Source organism: Triticum urartu, chromosome 7A (genome assembly GCF_056163025.1).
Source record: "Triticum urartu cultivar PI428250 chromosome 7A, HENAU_Tu73, whole genome shotgun sequence".
Lineage (NCBI taxonomy): Eukaryota > Viridiplantae > Streptophyta > Magnoliopsida > Poales > Poaceae > Triticum > Triticum urartu.
Window position 1 is genome coordinate 747,926,798 of NC_141879.1, and position 17,428 is coordinate 747,944,225.

The 17,428-nt window shown below is 48.6% G+C and overlaps 1 protein-coding gene and 1 pseudogene across 1 annotated transcript; one reads left to right on the forward strand and one right to left on the reverse strand.

Moving 5' to 3' along the window:
* Positions 1 to 8,378: 8,378 nt before the first annotated feature.
* Positions 8,379 to 9,784, reverse strand: LOC147962740 (uncharacterized). The gene has a single exon (XM_087537676.1). It carries the CDS (start codon positions 9,780 to 9,782, stop codon positions 8,379 to 8,381), a length of 1,404 nt encoding a protein of 467 aa, XP_087393802.1. The 5' UTR covers positions 9,783 to 9,784.
* Positions 9,785 to 9,894: 110 nt separating this feature from the next.
* Positions 9,895 to 11,791, forward strand: LOC147962741 (uncharacterized; annotated as a pseudogene).
* Positions 11,792 to 17,428: the final 5,637 nt, after the last annotated feature.

Below are 17,428 nucleotides of genomic sequence, written 5' to 3' on the forward strand. Positions count from 1 at the left end.
CCTACGTGGATTAACTGCTGAGTTAATGAATCATGAGTTCGATTGCCCATCATCAAACCAAACCATGATAGCAAAACAAGGATTGCACTTCCTATTTTGTTCTTGTGCTTCAGCGCACGTCTAAGGAACAAGTTAAAAAGAGATTGCACTTTCTTATCATCAGACCAAACCACGATACCGAAACAAAGGATTGCTCATCCTACGCTTGCCAAATAACAGTGTCACAGATTCAGTTGCTAGTCCATTGCCTCACAGGCCACAACTAATTCAAATGGCTTTCTTTCTAACCCTCCTTTTTGGGCAAGAAGTGTCTATAAAATTAATCCATGCAGTTACTGACGGCGTTGATGAATATGTGTGCACGTCACAGCGAAGAAGCCGTTGTTGGGGGAGTCATGCCCAGCGCCTTGAGGATGAATGCGTAGGTGAAGGCGTCTTCTCGCAACTTCTCAAACCTGCAAGTTAAAGCAACAACAGTTAGGCTGGAAATTTGTTCCTTTCTGGCACTAACTGCATGGCACGTCAAAAAAAGAAGAAATCAAGCGCAAAGAAGTAACGTCTCCTTTGCTATTTATTTACCTCCCCGACTTGGAGAAGTGCCCGGCGCCGAGCTCGCACTTGAGCAGCAGGAGGTTGTCGTCTGTCTTTGAGCTCCCTCAGCTTCGCCACAAATTTAGCAGGCTCCGAGTACATCATGCGAGGATCTGTTTGTCATGGAGTAGTTAGCTGTGAGTATAATCTGGTGTTAACAGCTAACGGTAGCCAACAGAAACTCAGTGTTGAGTATATATGATCTATGTATACTATGCATTGGGCCTGTCTCCTAGTCCCTGTATAGTTGACGTCCGTAGCCCACCTTTGTATTCATATATACGTGCCTATGCACGAAAAACAATACGCCGTGCAATTCACATATTCTACATGGTATCAGTTTCTGTATTCTAACCTTAGCTTTCCGCCGCCGCCGCCGCCGCGCGTCTCCTCCGCCCCGCCGCTGCCGCCATCCAGCCGCCGCCGTCTGCGCGCCTCCCGCGCCGGCCGCCGCCTTCCGCCGCCGCCGCCGCCGCTGCTGCCACCCAGCCGTCGCCGCCGCTCGCGCGCCCTCTGCGCCGGCCGCCGGCTAGCCCTGCCCGATCCCTACCTGCCTGCGCTCTCGCCCACCAGCTGTTGCTCCCGCTCGAGCGCACGCACGCCGGATCGCCATCACACGCGCCCGCTCGATTACGTGTTGGAGTTCCGCCGAGTTGTGTGACGATCGACGACTAGCTAGTACATGGTACGTGCATGTACTAGTATTCTACGTGCCTGAAGAATCGATCCAGGAGCATAGCTAGCTAGCTTGCTTCACGTCAAAAGATAAATCCATCCAGCTTCATGTCCGCGAGCGCCTCGCCAGCCGCCGTTGCACCCGAAGCCGCTGCTGCCAACGGGGCCATGTCGTCTGTCACGTCTTTCGCGTCCGGCCGTTAGCCGTCGCCTCTGCCACCATGTTGTCCTCTGACGCGGCTCTACCGCTCGCGTCCTACGGCGCGGCCCTGCCGCCGCCAGCGGGCCAGTCCCGCTACAGGCCCTTTGGCGTAGCTCCGCCGCCTGCGTCCTACAGCGCGGCCCCGCCACCGCTGGCGCTTTCCGGCCAGTCCGTTGTCGCTCCGTCGCCGGCGCCATCTCACCACGTTCCCACGTACCGGTATCCTACGTACGGGACATACGGGGCTCCGCCCGTGTACGAGTCTATCGGGTACTGGTGGGGGTCGTCAGCGGGTCAGCACTCGCCCGTTGGGCAGCAGCCATGGACTGGTGTTGTTTCTGCACTGACGCTTCCTGTGCCGTGCCCGCCCGCGCATCATGCGTACTTTGCGGCTCCGCAGCTGTATAGAGAGTACCCACTGCCGCATCTGAGCGGCGGCTACGGTTTCCCCGTGGCGTCTCCGTCCTCCTTGCCGGCCCTGTCGCCGGTGCCCTGGGACACCGCGCTACATGCCGCTCCTACGCCGAACAACTACACTGGCGATGCTGCTTGGTATATGGACACCGATGCTACGGCTCACATGTTTGCTTATTCTAGTAACCTTGCCGCTTTCACTCCTGTCTCCACCGACCGTCGCATCATTGTCGGCGATGGTTCCACACTTCCTATCACATATGTTGGGCACATTTTTTTTCCTTCTACTTCCACACCTTTATCCTTGTCTAACATACTTGTGTCTTCTGATCTTATTAAGAACCTTGTTTCTGTTAAATGTTTCACTCGTGAAAATCCTATTACTGTTGAATTTGATGGCATTGGTTTTTGTGTCAAGGACGCTCGAACCAGGATGGTACTCCACCGTTGTGATAGCCCCGACGAGATTTATCCGGTGCATCCGTCTTCTTCCACCACCGCCGCACCGGTGGCTCTCTCCGTTGGCATCGATCTCTGGCACGCTCGCTTGGGTCATCCCAACCCCGTCACTCTTCGTCATATTCTTAAGAGTTTCAGTTTCAGTTCCACTAAGATTGAGGATCACACTTGTCATGCCTGTCGAGTCGGCAAACATGTTCGTCTGCCGTTTAATAATTCCACCACCATTGCTTCTTTTCCTTTTCAATTGATTCATAGCGATGTGTGGACCTCTGCCGTTCCTAGTAATTCGGGCTATTATATTATCTGGTCATTCTTGATGATTATTCTCATTACGTGTGGACTTTTCCTTTGCGCAGAAAATCAGATGCACTCTCCACCTTGACGGCTTTTTACTCCTATGCCCGCACACAGTTTGGGCGTCCCATCCTTGCGTTTCAGACGGACAAATGGAAAAGAGTTCGACAACCTCGCCTTCCGCACCTTTTGTCGCATCATGGCACAGCTTTCCGCCTCACACGCCTGTACACTTCCCAGCAGAACGGTCGAGCCGAACGTGTCCTTCGCACTCTGAACGACTGCGTTCGCACGCTCCTGTTTCATGCTAACGTGTCGCCTCGCTTCTGGCTGGACGTGCTTGCTACTGCATCCCTTCTCCTTAACATTCGACCCTGCCGACCACGGTGGAATTTTGCACCTCATCACCTCCTGTTCGGTACGCCACCCTCTTATGATGGTTTGCGTATATTCGGGTGCCTTTGCTATCCTAGCATTGCCGACTTCGCTCCTCACAAGCTCGCACCTCGTTCTGTCGCTTGCATCTTCATCGGCTACCCCTCTACCTCCAAGGGATATCGGTGCTACGATCCCGTCTCCCACCGTGTGTTCACTTCCCGACACGTTTACTTTGATGAGCATGTGTTTCCGTTTCACCAGGTACCCCCGGCTGTTCCTCCCGCCACCGGTGACGCGGGCTCCTCGACGCCTCCCACAGGGCGCTCGCGCGCCTCTCTTGGCCCACCCCCAGGGTTTGAGGCGCGCCCCCCGGCGATGGCGCCCGCGGCCCCTACGGCCCCCTCGGCACCCGCGGCGTCCCCGGCGCCCCCGGTGCACGCGGCCCCCTCGGCGCCTGTGGCCGGTCCGGTCACCCGTGCCCGTACGGGCGTTTTTCGCCCAAGCTCGCGCTACGCCTCGGATGACTACGTCCATGCGGCCTCCACCTCTGAGCCGTCGCCTTTGCCGTCCTCCGTTCGAGCCGCTCTTCATGACCCGCTCTGGATGGCTGCGATGCAAGAGGAGTTTGACGCCCTACTGCGCAACCGGACGTGGCAGCTTGTTCCCCGTCCCCGGCACGCCAATGTGATTACCGGGAAGTGGGTCTTTAAACACAAGCTCCGTCCTGATGGTACCCTTGATCGCTATAAAGCGCGATGGGTCGTTCGTGGCTTCCGACAGCGTGTTGGCATCGACTTCACCGACACCTTCGCTCCGATCGTCAAGCCCGGTACGATACGCACGGTTCTCCACCTTGCGGTCTCCCGTGCTTGGCCGGTGCACCAGATGGACGTCTCCAACGCCTTCCTCTATGGTCACCTCGAGGAGCAGGTCTTCTGCCAGCAGCCCACCGGGTTTGTTGACCCGGCACTTCCCGACCACGTGTGTCTGCTTTCGCGGTCCTTGTACGGACTCAAGCAGGCTCCGCGCGCTTGGTACCAGCGCATCGCGACGTTTCTTCACCAGCTTGGGTTCCGCTCTACCCGCTCGGACGCCTCGCTCTTCGTCTATCATCAGGGCTCTGACACGGCCTACTTGCTGCTCTATGTCGACGACATCATCCTGACGGCATGTACGGCTGGTCTCCTCAGTCAGCTCACGGCTCGTCTTCGCGTTGAGTTCGCCATCAAGGACTTGGGTCCTTTGCACTACTTCCTCGGTGTCGAGGTGGTGCGCCGTCCGGATGGCTTCTTCCTTCATCAGCGGAAGTACGCTCACGAGCTCCTGGAGCGAGCCGGCATGCTTAACTGCAAGCCCGCCGCTACGCCTGTTGATACGAAGGCCAAACTTTCTGGCACGGATGGTTCTCCTGCTACGGATGCTGCTTTCTATCGTTCTATTGTTGGTGCTCTCCAGTACCTCACTCTGACTCGACCAGAGATCCGGTATGCCGTGCAGCAGGTGTGTCTTCATATGCATGCTCCTCGAGACGTTCACTGGGCTGCCGTCAAGCGGGTTCTCTGCTATATCTGTGGCACTGTTCAAGATATCTTCCGATATGCCGATAAATCGGTCGATTTATCGCTTACCACTGTCAGACCGATAAGATAAATCGGCCGATAAATCGCCCGATATGGCGATAAATCGGCCGATATGCCGATAAACTGGCCGATTTACCCCTTATCATGGGTCGACCGATAAGTTCCCGATAAGCGATACCCCCAACATTGATCTGTGGCACTATGGACCTTGGCGTCACGGTTCACGCCTCCGCCGACACCGCCCTCACTGCCTACTCCGATGCAGACTGGGCGGGCTGCCCTGACACTCGTCGCTCCACTTCGGGGTATTGTGTCTACCTTGGACCCTCACTTATCTCGTGGTCGTCCAAGCGGCAGCCTACGGTCTCTCGTTCCAGTGTTGAGGCTGAGTATCGTGCGGTGGCCAACGCCGTCACCGAGTGTTCGTGGCTTCGCCAGCTGCTTCAGGAGATCTCTTGCCCTGTTGACCGTGCCACGGTGGTCTACTGCGACAACGTTTCGGCGGTCTACCTCTCCGCTAACCCGGTGCATCATCGACGGACCAAGCATATTGAGTTGGATATTCATTTTGTTCGGGAACAGGTGGCCCTTGGCCATATTCGTGTTTTACACGTCCCTACTTCCCAACAACTTGCCGATATCATGACCAAGGGCCTGCCTACGGCGTGATTTGAGGAGTTTCGGTCCAGTCTTTGCGTCAGCCGCGGTGCCGCTTCGACTGCGGGGGGGGGGGGGGGGGGGTGTTGAGTATATATGATCTGTGTATACTGTGTATTGGGCCCACCTCCTAGTCCCTGTATAGTTGAGGTCCGTGGCCCACCTTTGTACTCATATATACGTGCCTATGCACGAAGAGCAATACATCGTGCAATTCACATATTCTACACTCAGAATCCAAGGGCCATACCATTTAAGCCAACAGTGACAAGAATGTGGGGATAGTCTTGTGCTTTTACCTGCAGCAGATGGACAGACATCTCAGGTAAATACATTTCTGCAGCCAGCCTCGATAGCATGCAGGGCGAGAAAACACATACGTATATCACAAATAAAGATCAGCACTTACGTTATCAAACAGGAGAATAAGATTTCATGTAATAGTACTCCCTTCGTCCGAAAAAACATGTGGCAACGCCGTTTTTACAATTTACCCCTTGTTGTTTTCCCGACCAAACCCGCGGTCCTCTGTCTCCTTCCTCACTCTTCTCCAACGCCGGCCGATTTGGTTGCGCCCGCCCCCGCCCACGGCCCCGCCGCCCGCCCCCGCCCACAGCTCCCCCTCCCACCGCCCCACGCCGCTCCCCCCCTCCTCGACACCCCATGCCTCCGCCTCGTTTCCCTTCCCTCCGCCCGCCACATCGTTCCCCTCTGCTACCACCCTTCAAGTTTCAATTTTTGGAGACCACTGTCCGCATCTGTCCATCGTCGACCACGAAGTTCGCCCCCTCCATGGACGACATCAACCCGAGCACTAGAAAGCACGGGTTCCCCTTCTCCACTCCACGAACGGCTACGCGCTCAAGGTGGAGGAGCTCACCGTGTTCAAAAGGTGGAGGAGCTCACCGTCAAACTCGCCGGAGTGGTGCTCGCCGTCGGCCCCGCGCATCTAGGCCCGGCGCCGCCGCCGCCAAAGACCACCTCTTCAAGGTATCAGACGCGCCCACCATTCTTGCCATTTCAATTTCAGAGAGACCATATGCAGGGCATCAGATGCATATCTAATTTCGAATTTCTGCTCTGTTTGTCAAACCACTTTCAGCTGTGTTTACTTTCAGCTCTGTTTGTCTCTCGCAGGGGTCGCAGGACCACCCTGGCCTGGTCACCATCGCCATGGAGGATATCCTGCAGTTCGCGGCGTCCATCAGTGGTGCAGGACACCCACGTCTTCGATTTGCTGGAGCCCAAGGAGCTGGAGGTCCTGGTGCTGGAGGATGCACATGGCAAGACCAATCTCAAGGGCCTCTCCAAGGTTTACTCTGCTCTAACAAATCAGCCTCTTTTCAAATTACACAGAGGATTGCAGAAAAGTTATGTTTGTTGTGTGTATCACAAATTCAGTTTTAGTTCCAGTGAAGTTTCTTGTCCTTTATGTTTATTCTTATCAAAAACAAATTCAACTAACCAGATTGCAAGTAACCAGCCTCTAGAGCATGTAGTTTCCCAATAATCTTATTTGGCACTTCTGTGGATCTGTTAATAAGCAGACACCGCAATTTTGTAAGCTTAACAATACTGGATGGTACTGTGACTGGTGCCTAGAACCAGATACCTCTAGAGCATGTACTCCTATTTATTCTAATAGGCATTTTGTACTCCAAAGGTGAGGCCATGATCTGTGGTGTCTACTGAAGGCGTTTCAGTCAAAAACTTGCTTAAGCAAGAGGAGATTTAGGAGCAAAAAACTCACTCCATATGTCTACTGTCTAGCACTTTGTGCATGAAATCTGCAACTTATTTATTCTCATGAACTTACTAAAATGGTTTTCCCAACAAATTTGCTGTAAAAGCCTTGGTGAGTAGTGGATCCTGCCAAATCAGAAGGATTTACCAACAAATTTTAGTACCATCACCAATCCATGATGAAATTGTAGTTTCACTTCACCGTACATAACCTTTATGCATTTTAGAAATACTCCATGGCAGTATCTAGTAACACTGTCAGTTACTGAATCTATATCTATAGTACTCCATGGCGAAGATTAGTGCATTTCTAAAATGGCAAAGATTATGGCACAAATATTAGTTACATCACATCAAAATCTCAAATCTAAATTTGATGGAGTATTCGACAGCAGTCTCTGATTGCTGAAAGCATCTGTTGCAGATATTGTTTGGCTGGTGATATTGCTCACTGTAGCTAGAGTAGAAGAAGGAATAGGAGTAGCTGTAAATCAAAAAAAATGTGTGTCCATATTTAGGAGCAGTAACTTTGTTAGGAAGAAAGCTAGCTCTAAACAGAGTTACTCCATTTGATATGTGATATTTTTATCCTAGAGTAGATTGTTAGGAGATGTTGTTTTTATCTCTAAACTTGTATGATATGTGAACCCCAAAAAATGCATCATCAGACAGGTGCAGGTCGATGCCCCTCCATTTGTCACATCACATACTAGACTAGGTGATCATTTTCTTTTTAAATGCTAGGAAAAGGGGAGGTGTTCACCATATTATAGAGAGCAGAAAGATTGATGGCTAGGGAAACCCAAGAATTAAAAGGAACAGCACTGAAAGCAAATAAACCATGCAAATAACCAAAATTAATTCTAATTAATTCAAATAAATCCAAATAACACAAATTAATTCAAATAATCCAAATTAATTCAAATAAATCCAAATAATTCAATTAATCCAAATAACCCAAATTAATTCAAATAATTAAGCCAAATAACCCAAATTCCAATAAATTCCAACAAAGAGTTGATATACAAGGATTAGACAAGGCATACACAAGGGCATGACATAAGGGCCTCTTTGTCCCCTCTTGACACAAGATTACACAAGACATACACAAGGAGCACCTGACTACATGACATAAGGGCCTCTTTGCCCCCTCTTGACTACATTCTTTTCCTTTCTCTGGCCACTTCTTCCCTTCCCTTCCCTTTACTTTTTTTTCTTTTCCCTTCTCTAGCTAATTCTTTCCTTTCATTTTCTTTTCCTATTGCAATTTCCATTTCTTCTATAGTGTCCCTAGTATCAACAACTACCCGACTGTCGCAATATACAGTGGTTATTTCCAGTCCAGCATTTTGAAAGCGATCCTTGTGCAAGTGGGGCAACTTCTATTGGTTTCCTCCTTTGTCTTTCATAACTTCAAACATAACTGCTTCTAATGTGATAAAGCTTCTGTGCAACTTGTCGGGATCGTAGTTCTCGAATTCCCCTTCCACACCCTGTACCAGTTCTTGGATGTTTGTAGGTGACCTGCAGTCGGTTAGAGACTGGAGAGAGTTATGGAAGCAGAGGTCCAAACAATTTAACTCAGGGCTATTTGGGGGCTGTTGTAGCAATCGGATGTCAAGATCAGTTTGTTCCACAGCTTCTCGAAAAGCTACATCATTAGGAAGGACATGAGGCTTTGCATTATCCTGTTGGATGAATATTGTTGCTCCCTCATCATCGTCAGGCCACTTATCCTGAATTGCTGGGATAACCTTATTGATCAGATAATCTCTGCACACAGGCCTGGTTACTTTCACTGAAGTCAACACTTCTGTTCCCTTTGTTCTGTTCTGACTTGTCCGCTTCGCCTCACTCTCTTCGACGAATGCCCAAATGCCGATCTTCCCATCGAATGTTAGCTCCCCCTCATTGTTATATTGAGGCCTGGCAACAGCTGTTAGAAACATTACCTTCCCAATGCTGTGAGTGTTTGACACGGTGCACTTCGGTTCAGGCTCTCCTGGAAGTACATAGTAACTATTCTTCACTCTCGTCATGTCAAACCACTTCTCATCGATGTGAACCATATTCGTCATTGGTTTGAACATAGCCCGAGAAGTCGAAATCGAATTGTCATCGACCATGGACATACAAAATTTCAATCTCGCGAGCTTGTTCTCTAGCTTGAGATGAGGCTTCACGGTGCTTGTGATGCGGTTGAGCTCATTCAACTGGAACCTCTTATGTAGGGTCGATTGGGCCACACCTAGAGACCGTACCAGAGATCGAATTGTTCTTCTTTTATTCAGTGGGATTGTTGAGGTCCTCTCTAGATCTAGCTCCTTTCTCTTTCGGCCAGATCTTCCCGGCTTCTTGCTTGAGACATCTACTTCTTTGCCATCGGCAATTTGCTTTTTGGCGTCTTCCCAGATTCTTTCAACAGATCGTACACTTATGTCCAACAGGTTTGAGACTAGCAGCTTGTCGTCTGGTTTAACAGACCCATCTCTGAGCTCGATTACTAGCAAGGCGAAGTAAACACCATGCCTCTCCTTATCTGACAATTCTCTTCTCTTCTCTTGAAGTATCCAATTCATAACTTCATCCTCTTCCTCTTGAGCTTCATCCTCTTTCCCTTCATCTTCTTGAGGCATCCAATTCATATGTTCATCGTCTTCCTCTTGAGGCATCAAGTTCAAATCCATAGCTACATTCTCTGCCACTCGAGGTTCCTCCTCTTGAGGCATCAAATTCAAATTAATATCTTCATCGTCTTCCTCCTGAGGCATCAAGTTCAAATCCATAGCTACATTCTCTGCCACTTGAGGTTCCTCCTCTTGAGGCATCAAATTCAAATTAATACCTTCATCGTCTTCCTCTTGAGGTATCATGTTCAAATCCATACTCCTGCTATCAATGACAAAAGATGAGTACATCATGGTACCATAACAAGGATATACACACAAAAAATGAGTAGAATGACAGGAGCCTTGCAAGCATTACAAAAATGTGAACTACTGATTAAGAAATGTTATGACTAAGAAATGAAGCTGCTCCTTTGTAACACCATTTCATTTCTTATGAAACTTCCAACTCCTGTCATTTCAGGAAGAATTCCAATCCATCATGACCAATTTTGAAGTTTATGTCATTAGTTTATCAATTTCATTTTTATGACTAATTTTGCTTAACTTTATGTAATGTTGTTAAGTGATCTGCTGCTGTTTGTGGTACAATTCCTGTTAATTTCAGAACATTGTGACCTTACTGCCATTGTGAACAGGGCAAGACCCATCTCAAGGGCCTCTCCAAGGTACACTAGTGTCAATAATAGGCTTACTCTGCTCTAACAAATGAGCCTCTTTTCAAATTACACAGAGGATTGCAGAAAAGTTATACTCCTCTAACAATGCAGTTTTAGTTAAAGTGAAGTTCCTTGTTCTTTAGGTTTATTCTTATCAGAAAAAAATTCAACTAACCAAATTAGTGGGTTTCTATCATTTTGGTATTGCCTAGGTGACTGGGTATATATAGTGGAAATAAACTGAAAAAGAAGAAAAAAATGCATTCTTCTTATAAATGAGTGTAGCTGCTAATGTTAGACATACTCCGCCAAGTACAGTAGTGTGCATATCTTGGAGACATCACTAAGCCAAGTTTACTTAGACATTCTTCTTACTGAATTTTACTGTTGATGCTGATCTTCAGCTTTTGCACCAATTAAAGAATTCAACAAGAAGATTAATGGAGAAGTTAGCAAGAAGATTTCAGGTTCTTGAAACTGAAACTGAGCAAAAAAACAGGGCAGTACACTGTACACACAAGTGGCGCGGATTGCACCTGCAAACCCACAATAAAAATGATGTCTAGCGGCTGATCTACACAAGCATAATTCAGTAGCGCCCACATGGACTTCTAACCTGAAATCCTCAAGCTACTTTCATTTTGTTCTTTGTTCTTCAGTTAACATTGGAGAGTACAATATTCAGTTAACATTGTTCTTTGTGACAAACAGGAACGGAGGAGCACAAGGAGCAGAGGAGCAACTCCTTATAGTACCTTCTTCTTGCTGATGAACAGGAGCTCTGGCGGCAGCACAGGCCGTTAAGCAGCAACACGGGCAGACGAGCAGCAGCAGTATGGGTAGAGGAGCTCCACCGGCGGGCGCGCGGGCAGGGGAGAAGGAGCAGCACGGGCTCGCGCGGGAGATTGAGGAGGACACGCTGGAGATCGAGGAGGAAGCGCGCAAACTCCTGGTCCACCGGATCGTGGAGGCAGTTTCCGGCGACGCCGGTAGGGGATCGCGGCGGCGCACGTGTGGGAGCTCTAGCAGGATGCATGGGAGCACGATGGAGGACGCACGCGAGCTTGAGGAGGATGCGCGGGGGTTCCAGGAGGTACGCGCGCGACAGGAGATTCCGGCGAAGCCCACAGGCAGTGGGAGGGGACCGCGGCGGCGCAGGTCTGGGCTGCGGCGGCGGAGGAGGTAATTGGCGACGACGGCGAGAGCAGGTACTTGGCGAAGGTGAGAGCAGTTACTTGGCTACGGCGGAGGAGCTCAGCTGGGCTCACCGGCCCCTGGCGAATCACGCAGCTGGGCGGCGCCGGCCCCTGGCGACGCGCAGGCGACGGGCGGAGGAAGAAGACGGGGCAGATGGACTTGTTTGAAACGCTTTTAAAACCACGAGGTTTTTTTTGCAAAATTACCAGTCAACTACGCCCGCGACATGTTTTTCGGAACGAAGGGAGTAGTATTCTTCTTTCCTTGGATCACCCCACTCCTGAACCAAGGACAAAAAGGATGTGTTGGTGAGAGCACAAACAATACTGCAGGTGTGCAATGCGATGAAAGTTGATTCAAATCCTGGTGCTCGCATTATTCCTGGATTTATTTTAGAATTTCCGGCGATACGCTTTCAGTGGGAGGAGACGTTCCCGTCAACGATGAGGCGCCTACGGTGACTTCGTAAATCTCAAGATGTTATGCCGGCTCAGTCTCTCGGAGGTGCTCATAGGGGTAGGGTGTGCGTGTGTGCGTTCATAGGGGTGAGTGTATGCGCGTGTATATGAGCGCTTGTGTCTGTACTCTGTACTGATGCTCAAAAAAAAGACTAAAGCACGTGCATGGCCAATGGGCATGCACATATTACATACAGGGCAGATTATTCGCTTCCTATTTATTTTATTTTACACTCAAATCTATTATATATAAAAAGAGATTGACAGACTAACCACAAAAAAGATAAAAAAAAACGTCCTCCCTGTCAAAAAAACAAAACAAAAACTGCTGGACCTCCTCACGCATCCATACAGGAAACAAAACCCTTACGTATCCATCTAGGAAAGAAAGTCCTAACGCATCCATACAGAAAATAAAACCCACCCCTTACGTATCCATCTAGGGAAGAAAAAAACAAGGCCACCCCCCTTACGCAGGTACATATATATATATACCTACCCCTTAGGTCTACTAGGAAGTATGCAAGTGCAAACGCACGTATCGTCAAGGAGTCAAGGTTCGCTCTCTCCTAACCTCTCCTGCTAAGAGGATAAGGGTGGCGACAATTGGCATTCCTGATTTCGTGTATACATCATCAATCTGCATTACGTGTACATGCAGAATCAGTTTTTTACAATTGTCAGGAGGTTGAGTTTATGCATCCCTTTCCCCTGTCATATTGCTGGACCTTCCAAAATGAAAATGAAAATTAGATGATTCGACTCCATCAGAACGTAAATACCAGTCCATCCCAGTATGGTTGATCAATTGCCTTGGAACTTATCTGTAATGGATGGTCAAAGTGATGGTCCTGAGGGCATGTTGAGACCATCTTGGCGTATATGTTAAAGAAGAAACAATAACAAAGTTCATACGAAGTGTGCTAATAACCTTAAGATAAATATGAATTACCTTTTACGAATAACTTTGAAGCCTCAGTTCTCTGATTAGAAACCATGTTCTCCCACACTTGCAGTCTTCTCGAGCATTTCAATGATACTTCATGGCAAGCGAAACATCAAAATAGAGCTTAAAAAAGCAAGATAGCTAAGAAACAGAAAATGAGTTAATCAGTACTCTCATATTACTCTAGAAAGTAGCATTCTTTCAATATCCGAAATTGCAAACCGTCGATAATTGAGTACTATTGACACATGTACCGAGGATGAGACTAATGTGTCATGTACTCTTTCATTTCCCGCAAAATTACTAAATACAAAGAGATTGTTTGCATACGAACACTGAATTTCTACTAAAATATAATGGCTGAAACTTTACTTTGAAACACAATGCTCGAATGTAGCAAAAACTCATTTTCTCAATTTCTGAGAACATGTATGAGAACTGCGTATATGAATGTATTAAGAAAATGGCGCATCAGCCTAATGAAGGCCGATAAGAGCATCGGCGCCACAAAAGTTAAAACGACAATGAAACATGAAGACACGATCTGAAACTAAACATTGTCGCCTCTTTAGCAAAATATTTACATGGACAAATCTAGCTATAACTTATACATTTGTGACATGCCAATATAAGTTTCAGATCATGATTTTCTTCATTTGTAACATGCCAATGAACAATGCATTTTTTTAGAACTCAATTCTTAAACCCGCAATTAACAAGAGCTCCAATTTTACGCATCATCCTAAAATATCAACAAATGCTATAAGAGGGATTGGACACAGAAAAACTAATAGCTCTGTACATAATACAAAGACACCTCAGTGAGAAATGCCTCGGTCATCGCTCATTATAAAAATGATTGACTTAATTATATCTTAGCAACCAATAGCATTGTACGAAAGTATTTTGAGATTGGTGCTTATAACTTCTCAGAATTTACATAAACTAACATCAGTCATAGGCTTGTACTTGACCGATAGGTACACACAAACTTTTTTGGGGTTAGCAAGAATCGAATTGACCATCTGATCTCCACGGCCATATTCATCTGCTCTTATACATGGGACAAATTCTAGAATAACAGCAAGCAAGGGACACAAATTCTAGAAAACCAACGAAAGGTTGTTCATGTGAGATCACATCCTTCAAATGTGTGAACATTGATTCCATTGACATGTAAGAATCAATATTTCCCTGATAAGGGTAGTAGTGGGATTAGTAAATAAACTTCGATTCCACTTACCTTTAATTATAATAAATTTTTCGAGAAGGGGCGCTTTATAATAAATAGCATGTAGATTAATAAAACATGCAATTACTTTAGTTATCTATGTATATGAACTACATAAAGTTAGCTTAGCAGTTGGATTCGTGCAAGCCTAACAGATTTAATAAATAAGGCTTGGCTGCATTCGTACAGAAGGTTACAAAAACCTACAATGAATAATTAGTAAAAGAACCAACTTGGTCGGAGCTAAAACAAACTTTAATCATACAGAACGAGTGTATGCTTTGCTCTACAGCAAAAGGAGCAACATGGAGTTTCTTCGCCGGGTCTAGAAGATGATCGAATGGCAATATTATTTACATACACGACGGAGAGGCAAGATCGTCCGCAACTCCGCCAAGGAGCCGGACAACCCGATCTGAATTATTCCCTGCTCCAATTTCGAAATCTAAAAATCAGAATCCTCAAGAAAAACCTCCAGAATTAGAAATCACAACTCAACTGAATTTTTTTTGTTCATAAACAAACAGTGGAACTACACGATAGATGCCCAAAACCATGATTTCGGATATTCTAATTCAACACCGGTTCTCATTGAGAAAAATAACATACCTGTGAGATCTACAATGGCAGCAATCTATTCTGGGTCTCCGGCGCGATATTTTTTTTGCTGGTCGCTGCGCCAAGAAACGGCGGCAGCGTTGCTTCCGTATTTGATGCGAGCAAACGGCGGAGCAGCGCAAGCTCGCGACGGCAGCTCGCAGTCTACAGCCCGATTTTGAGCATTGTGTAAGGACTAAGGAAGGATCAGGAATAGCCCAAACTTGGGTAAAGCATTGTGTCCCCTGCCTTCTGTTATCATCCACCTTAGACGCATAGTTCGAGACCCCCTACCCGAGATCCGCCGGTTTTGACACCGACATTGGTGTTTTCATTGAGAATTCCTCTGTGTCGTCGCCGTTAGGCTTGATGGCTCCTACTATCATCGATAGCTATGCAGTCCAGGGTGAGACTTTTCTCCCCGGACAGACCTTCGTGTTCGGCGGCTTTGCACTGCGGGCCAATTCACTTGGCCATCTGGAGCAGATTGAAAGTCAGGCCCCTGGCCAGTAGGTCAGGTTTGGAAGCTTAAACTACACGGCCGATATCCATGGAGACTTGATCTTGGACGGATTCGAGCCTCTGCCTTGGGCGTCACGCGGTCACGATGAGTACGATTTAGCTCTACCATCGGACAGTGTTCAGGAGATCGCACAGGCAGCCGCTCCGACCCTCAATTCGGAGCCAGTTGCGCTGTCCGTGGACGGGTGGATGGACCCCGCCACGGAGGCCTTACCCTCAGCGACGATCGAGCCAAACATCGACCTTACCTTGCACAAGAGCCGTGTTGATAAACTGCCGGATCCCTCTCCGGCCAGGGACTCCGAACCGCCCGCGCCCGTTCCTATCGAATCCGATTGGGCGCCGATCATGGAGTTTACCTCCACGGATATTTTTCAGCACTCGCCTTTTGGCGACATACTGGACTCATTAAGGTCCCTCTCCTTGTCAGGAGGATCCTGGCCGAACTATGTCCGACAGGACTGGGATGCGGACGACGAAGAAATTCGCGGCCCACCCACCACCCACTTAGTAGCCACTGTCGATGACTTAACCGACATGCTCGACTTCGACTCCGAAGACATCGACGGTATGGACGACGATGCGCAAGACGAAGAGGAACCACTGCCCACAGGGCACTGGACAGCCACCTCATCATACGATATATACATGGTGGATACACCCAAAGAAGGCAATGGCGACGAGATAGCGGAGGATAACCCCTCCAAGAAGCAACCCAAGCGCCGACGTCAGCGGCGCCGCTCTAAGTCCCGCCAAAGCAAAAGTGGTGATACCGGTACAGGAGACAATAACACTCCGGATAGTGCCGAAGACAACAACAATCCCCTCCAGCAAGATTTAGAGCAGGAGGACGGAGGAGCCAGCCCTCCTAAGAGAGCGACAGATGGAGAGACGGAGGATGATAATTACATGCCCCCCTCCCAAGACGAGGCAAGCCTCGGCGACGACGAATTCACCGTGCCAGAGGATCCCGTCGAACAAGAGCGCTTCAAATGCCGGCTTATAGCCACGACAAATAGCCTTAAGAAAAAGCAGCAACAGCTTCAAGCTGATCAAGATCTGCTAGCTGACAGATGGACTGAAGTCCTCGCGGCCGAGGAATATAAACTCGAGCGCCCCTTCAAGATTTACCCAAAATGTAGGTTGCTACCCCGACTGGAGGAAGAAGCGTATGACGCGGCTGATCGGCCACCTCGTGGCCGCGATAGACAGGCATTCGAGCCGAAAACTCAGCCTGCACCCCGATGCCATTCAAATAAAAAGGCATGGGGAGATACGCCAGACCTGCGAGACATATTGGAGGACAAAGCAAAGCATGCAAGATCGATCTACGGATCATTGGGGTGCGCCACTATGCGAGACGATAAACGTCACACTGGATACAGTAAAAGTAAATCCGGCCGGGCCGAACACAGCGGGCAAGACCCATTCGAGCTGCGTCACGATATAGCCCAATACAGAGGCGCCGCACACCCCTTATGCTTCACAGACGAAGTAATGGATCATCAAATCCCAGAAGGTTTCAAACCTGTAAATATTGAATCATATGACGACACAACAGATCCCGCGGTATGGATCGAGGATTTCCTCCTCCACATCCACATGGCCTGCGGTGATGACTTACACGCCATCAAATACCTCCCACTAAAGCTCAAGGGACCTGCGCGGCATTGGCTTAACAGCTTGCCAGCAGATTCCATTAGCTGTTGATAAGATCTGGAAGCCGCATTCCTCGACAACTTTCAGGGCACTTATGTGTGGCCACCAGATGCCGAAATCTATGGCAGCCCTCACAACACTCATGACCCGCTTTTGTGCGGGAGAAGACAGCTGGCTGGCTCGCAGTAATAACATATCAAAGAACCATGGTACTTCGGATACCAAGGATGGCAATAGCAGGTCACGTCGCAACAAACATAAGCGCCACATTAACAGCGATAATACCGAGGGTACGACAGTCAATGCCGGATTCAAAGGCTCTAAACCCGGTCAGCGGAAAAAGCCATTCAAACAAAGTACGCCGGGTCCGTCCATCTTGGACCGTATACTCGATCGCTCGTGTCAAATACACGTCACCTCAGAAAAGCCAGCCAATCACACCAACAGGGATTGTTGGGTGTTCAAGCAGGCCGGCAAGTTACTTTCCGAAAACAAGGACAAGGGGCCGCATAGCGATGACGAGGAGGAGCCCCGGC

Excerpts from the sequence above, each read along its gene's own strand:
- LOC147962740 (XM_087537676.1), bottom strand. The coding sequence starts at position 9,782 with ATGGATTTGAACTTGATGCCTCAGGAGGAAGACGATGAAGATATTAAT.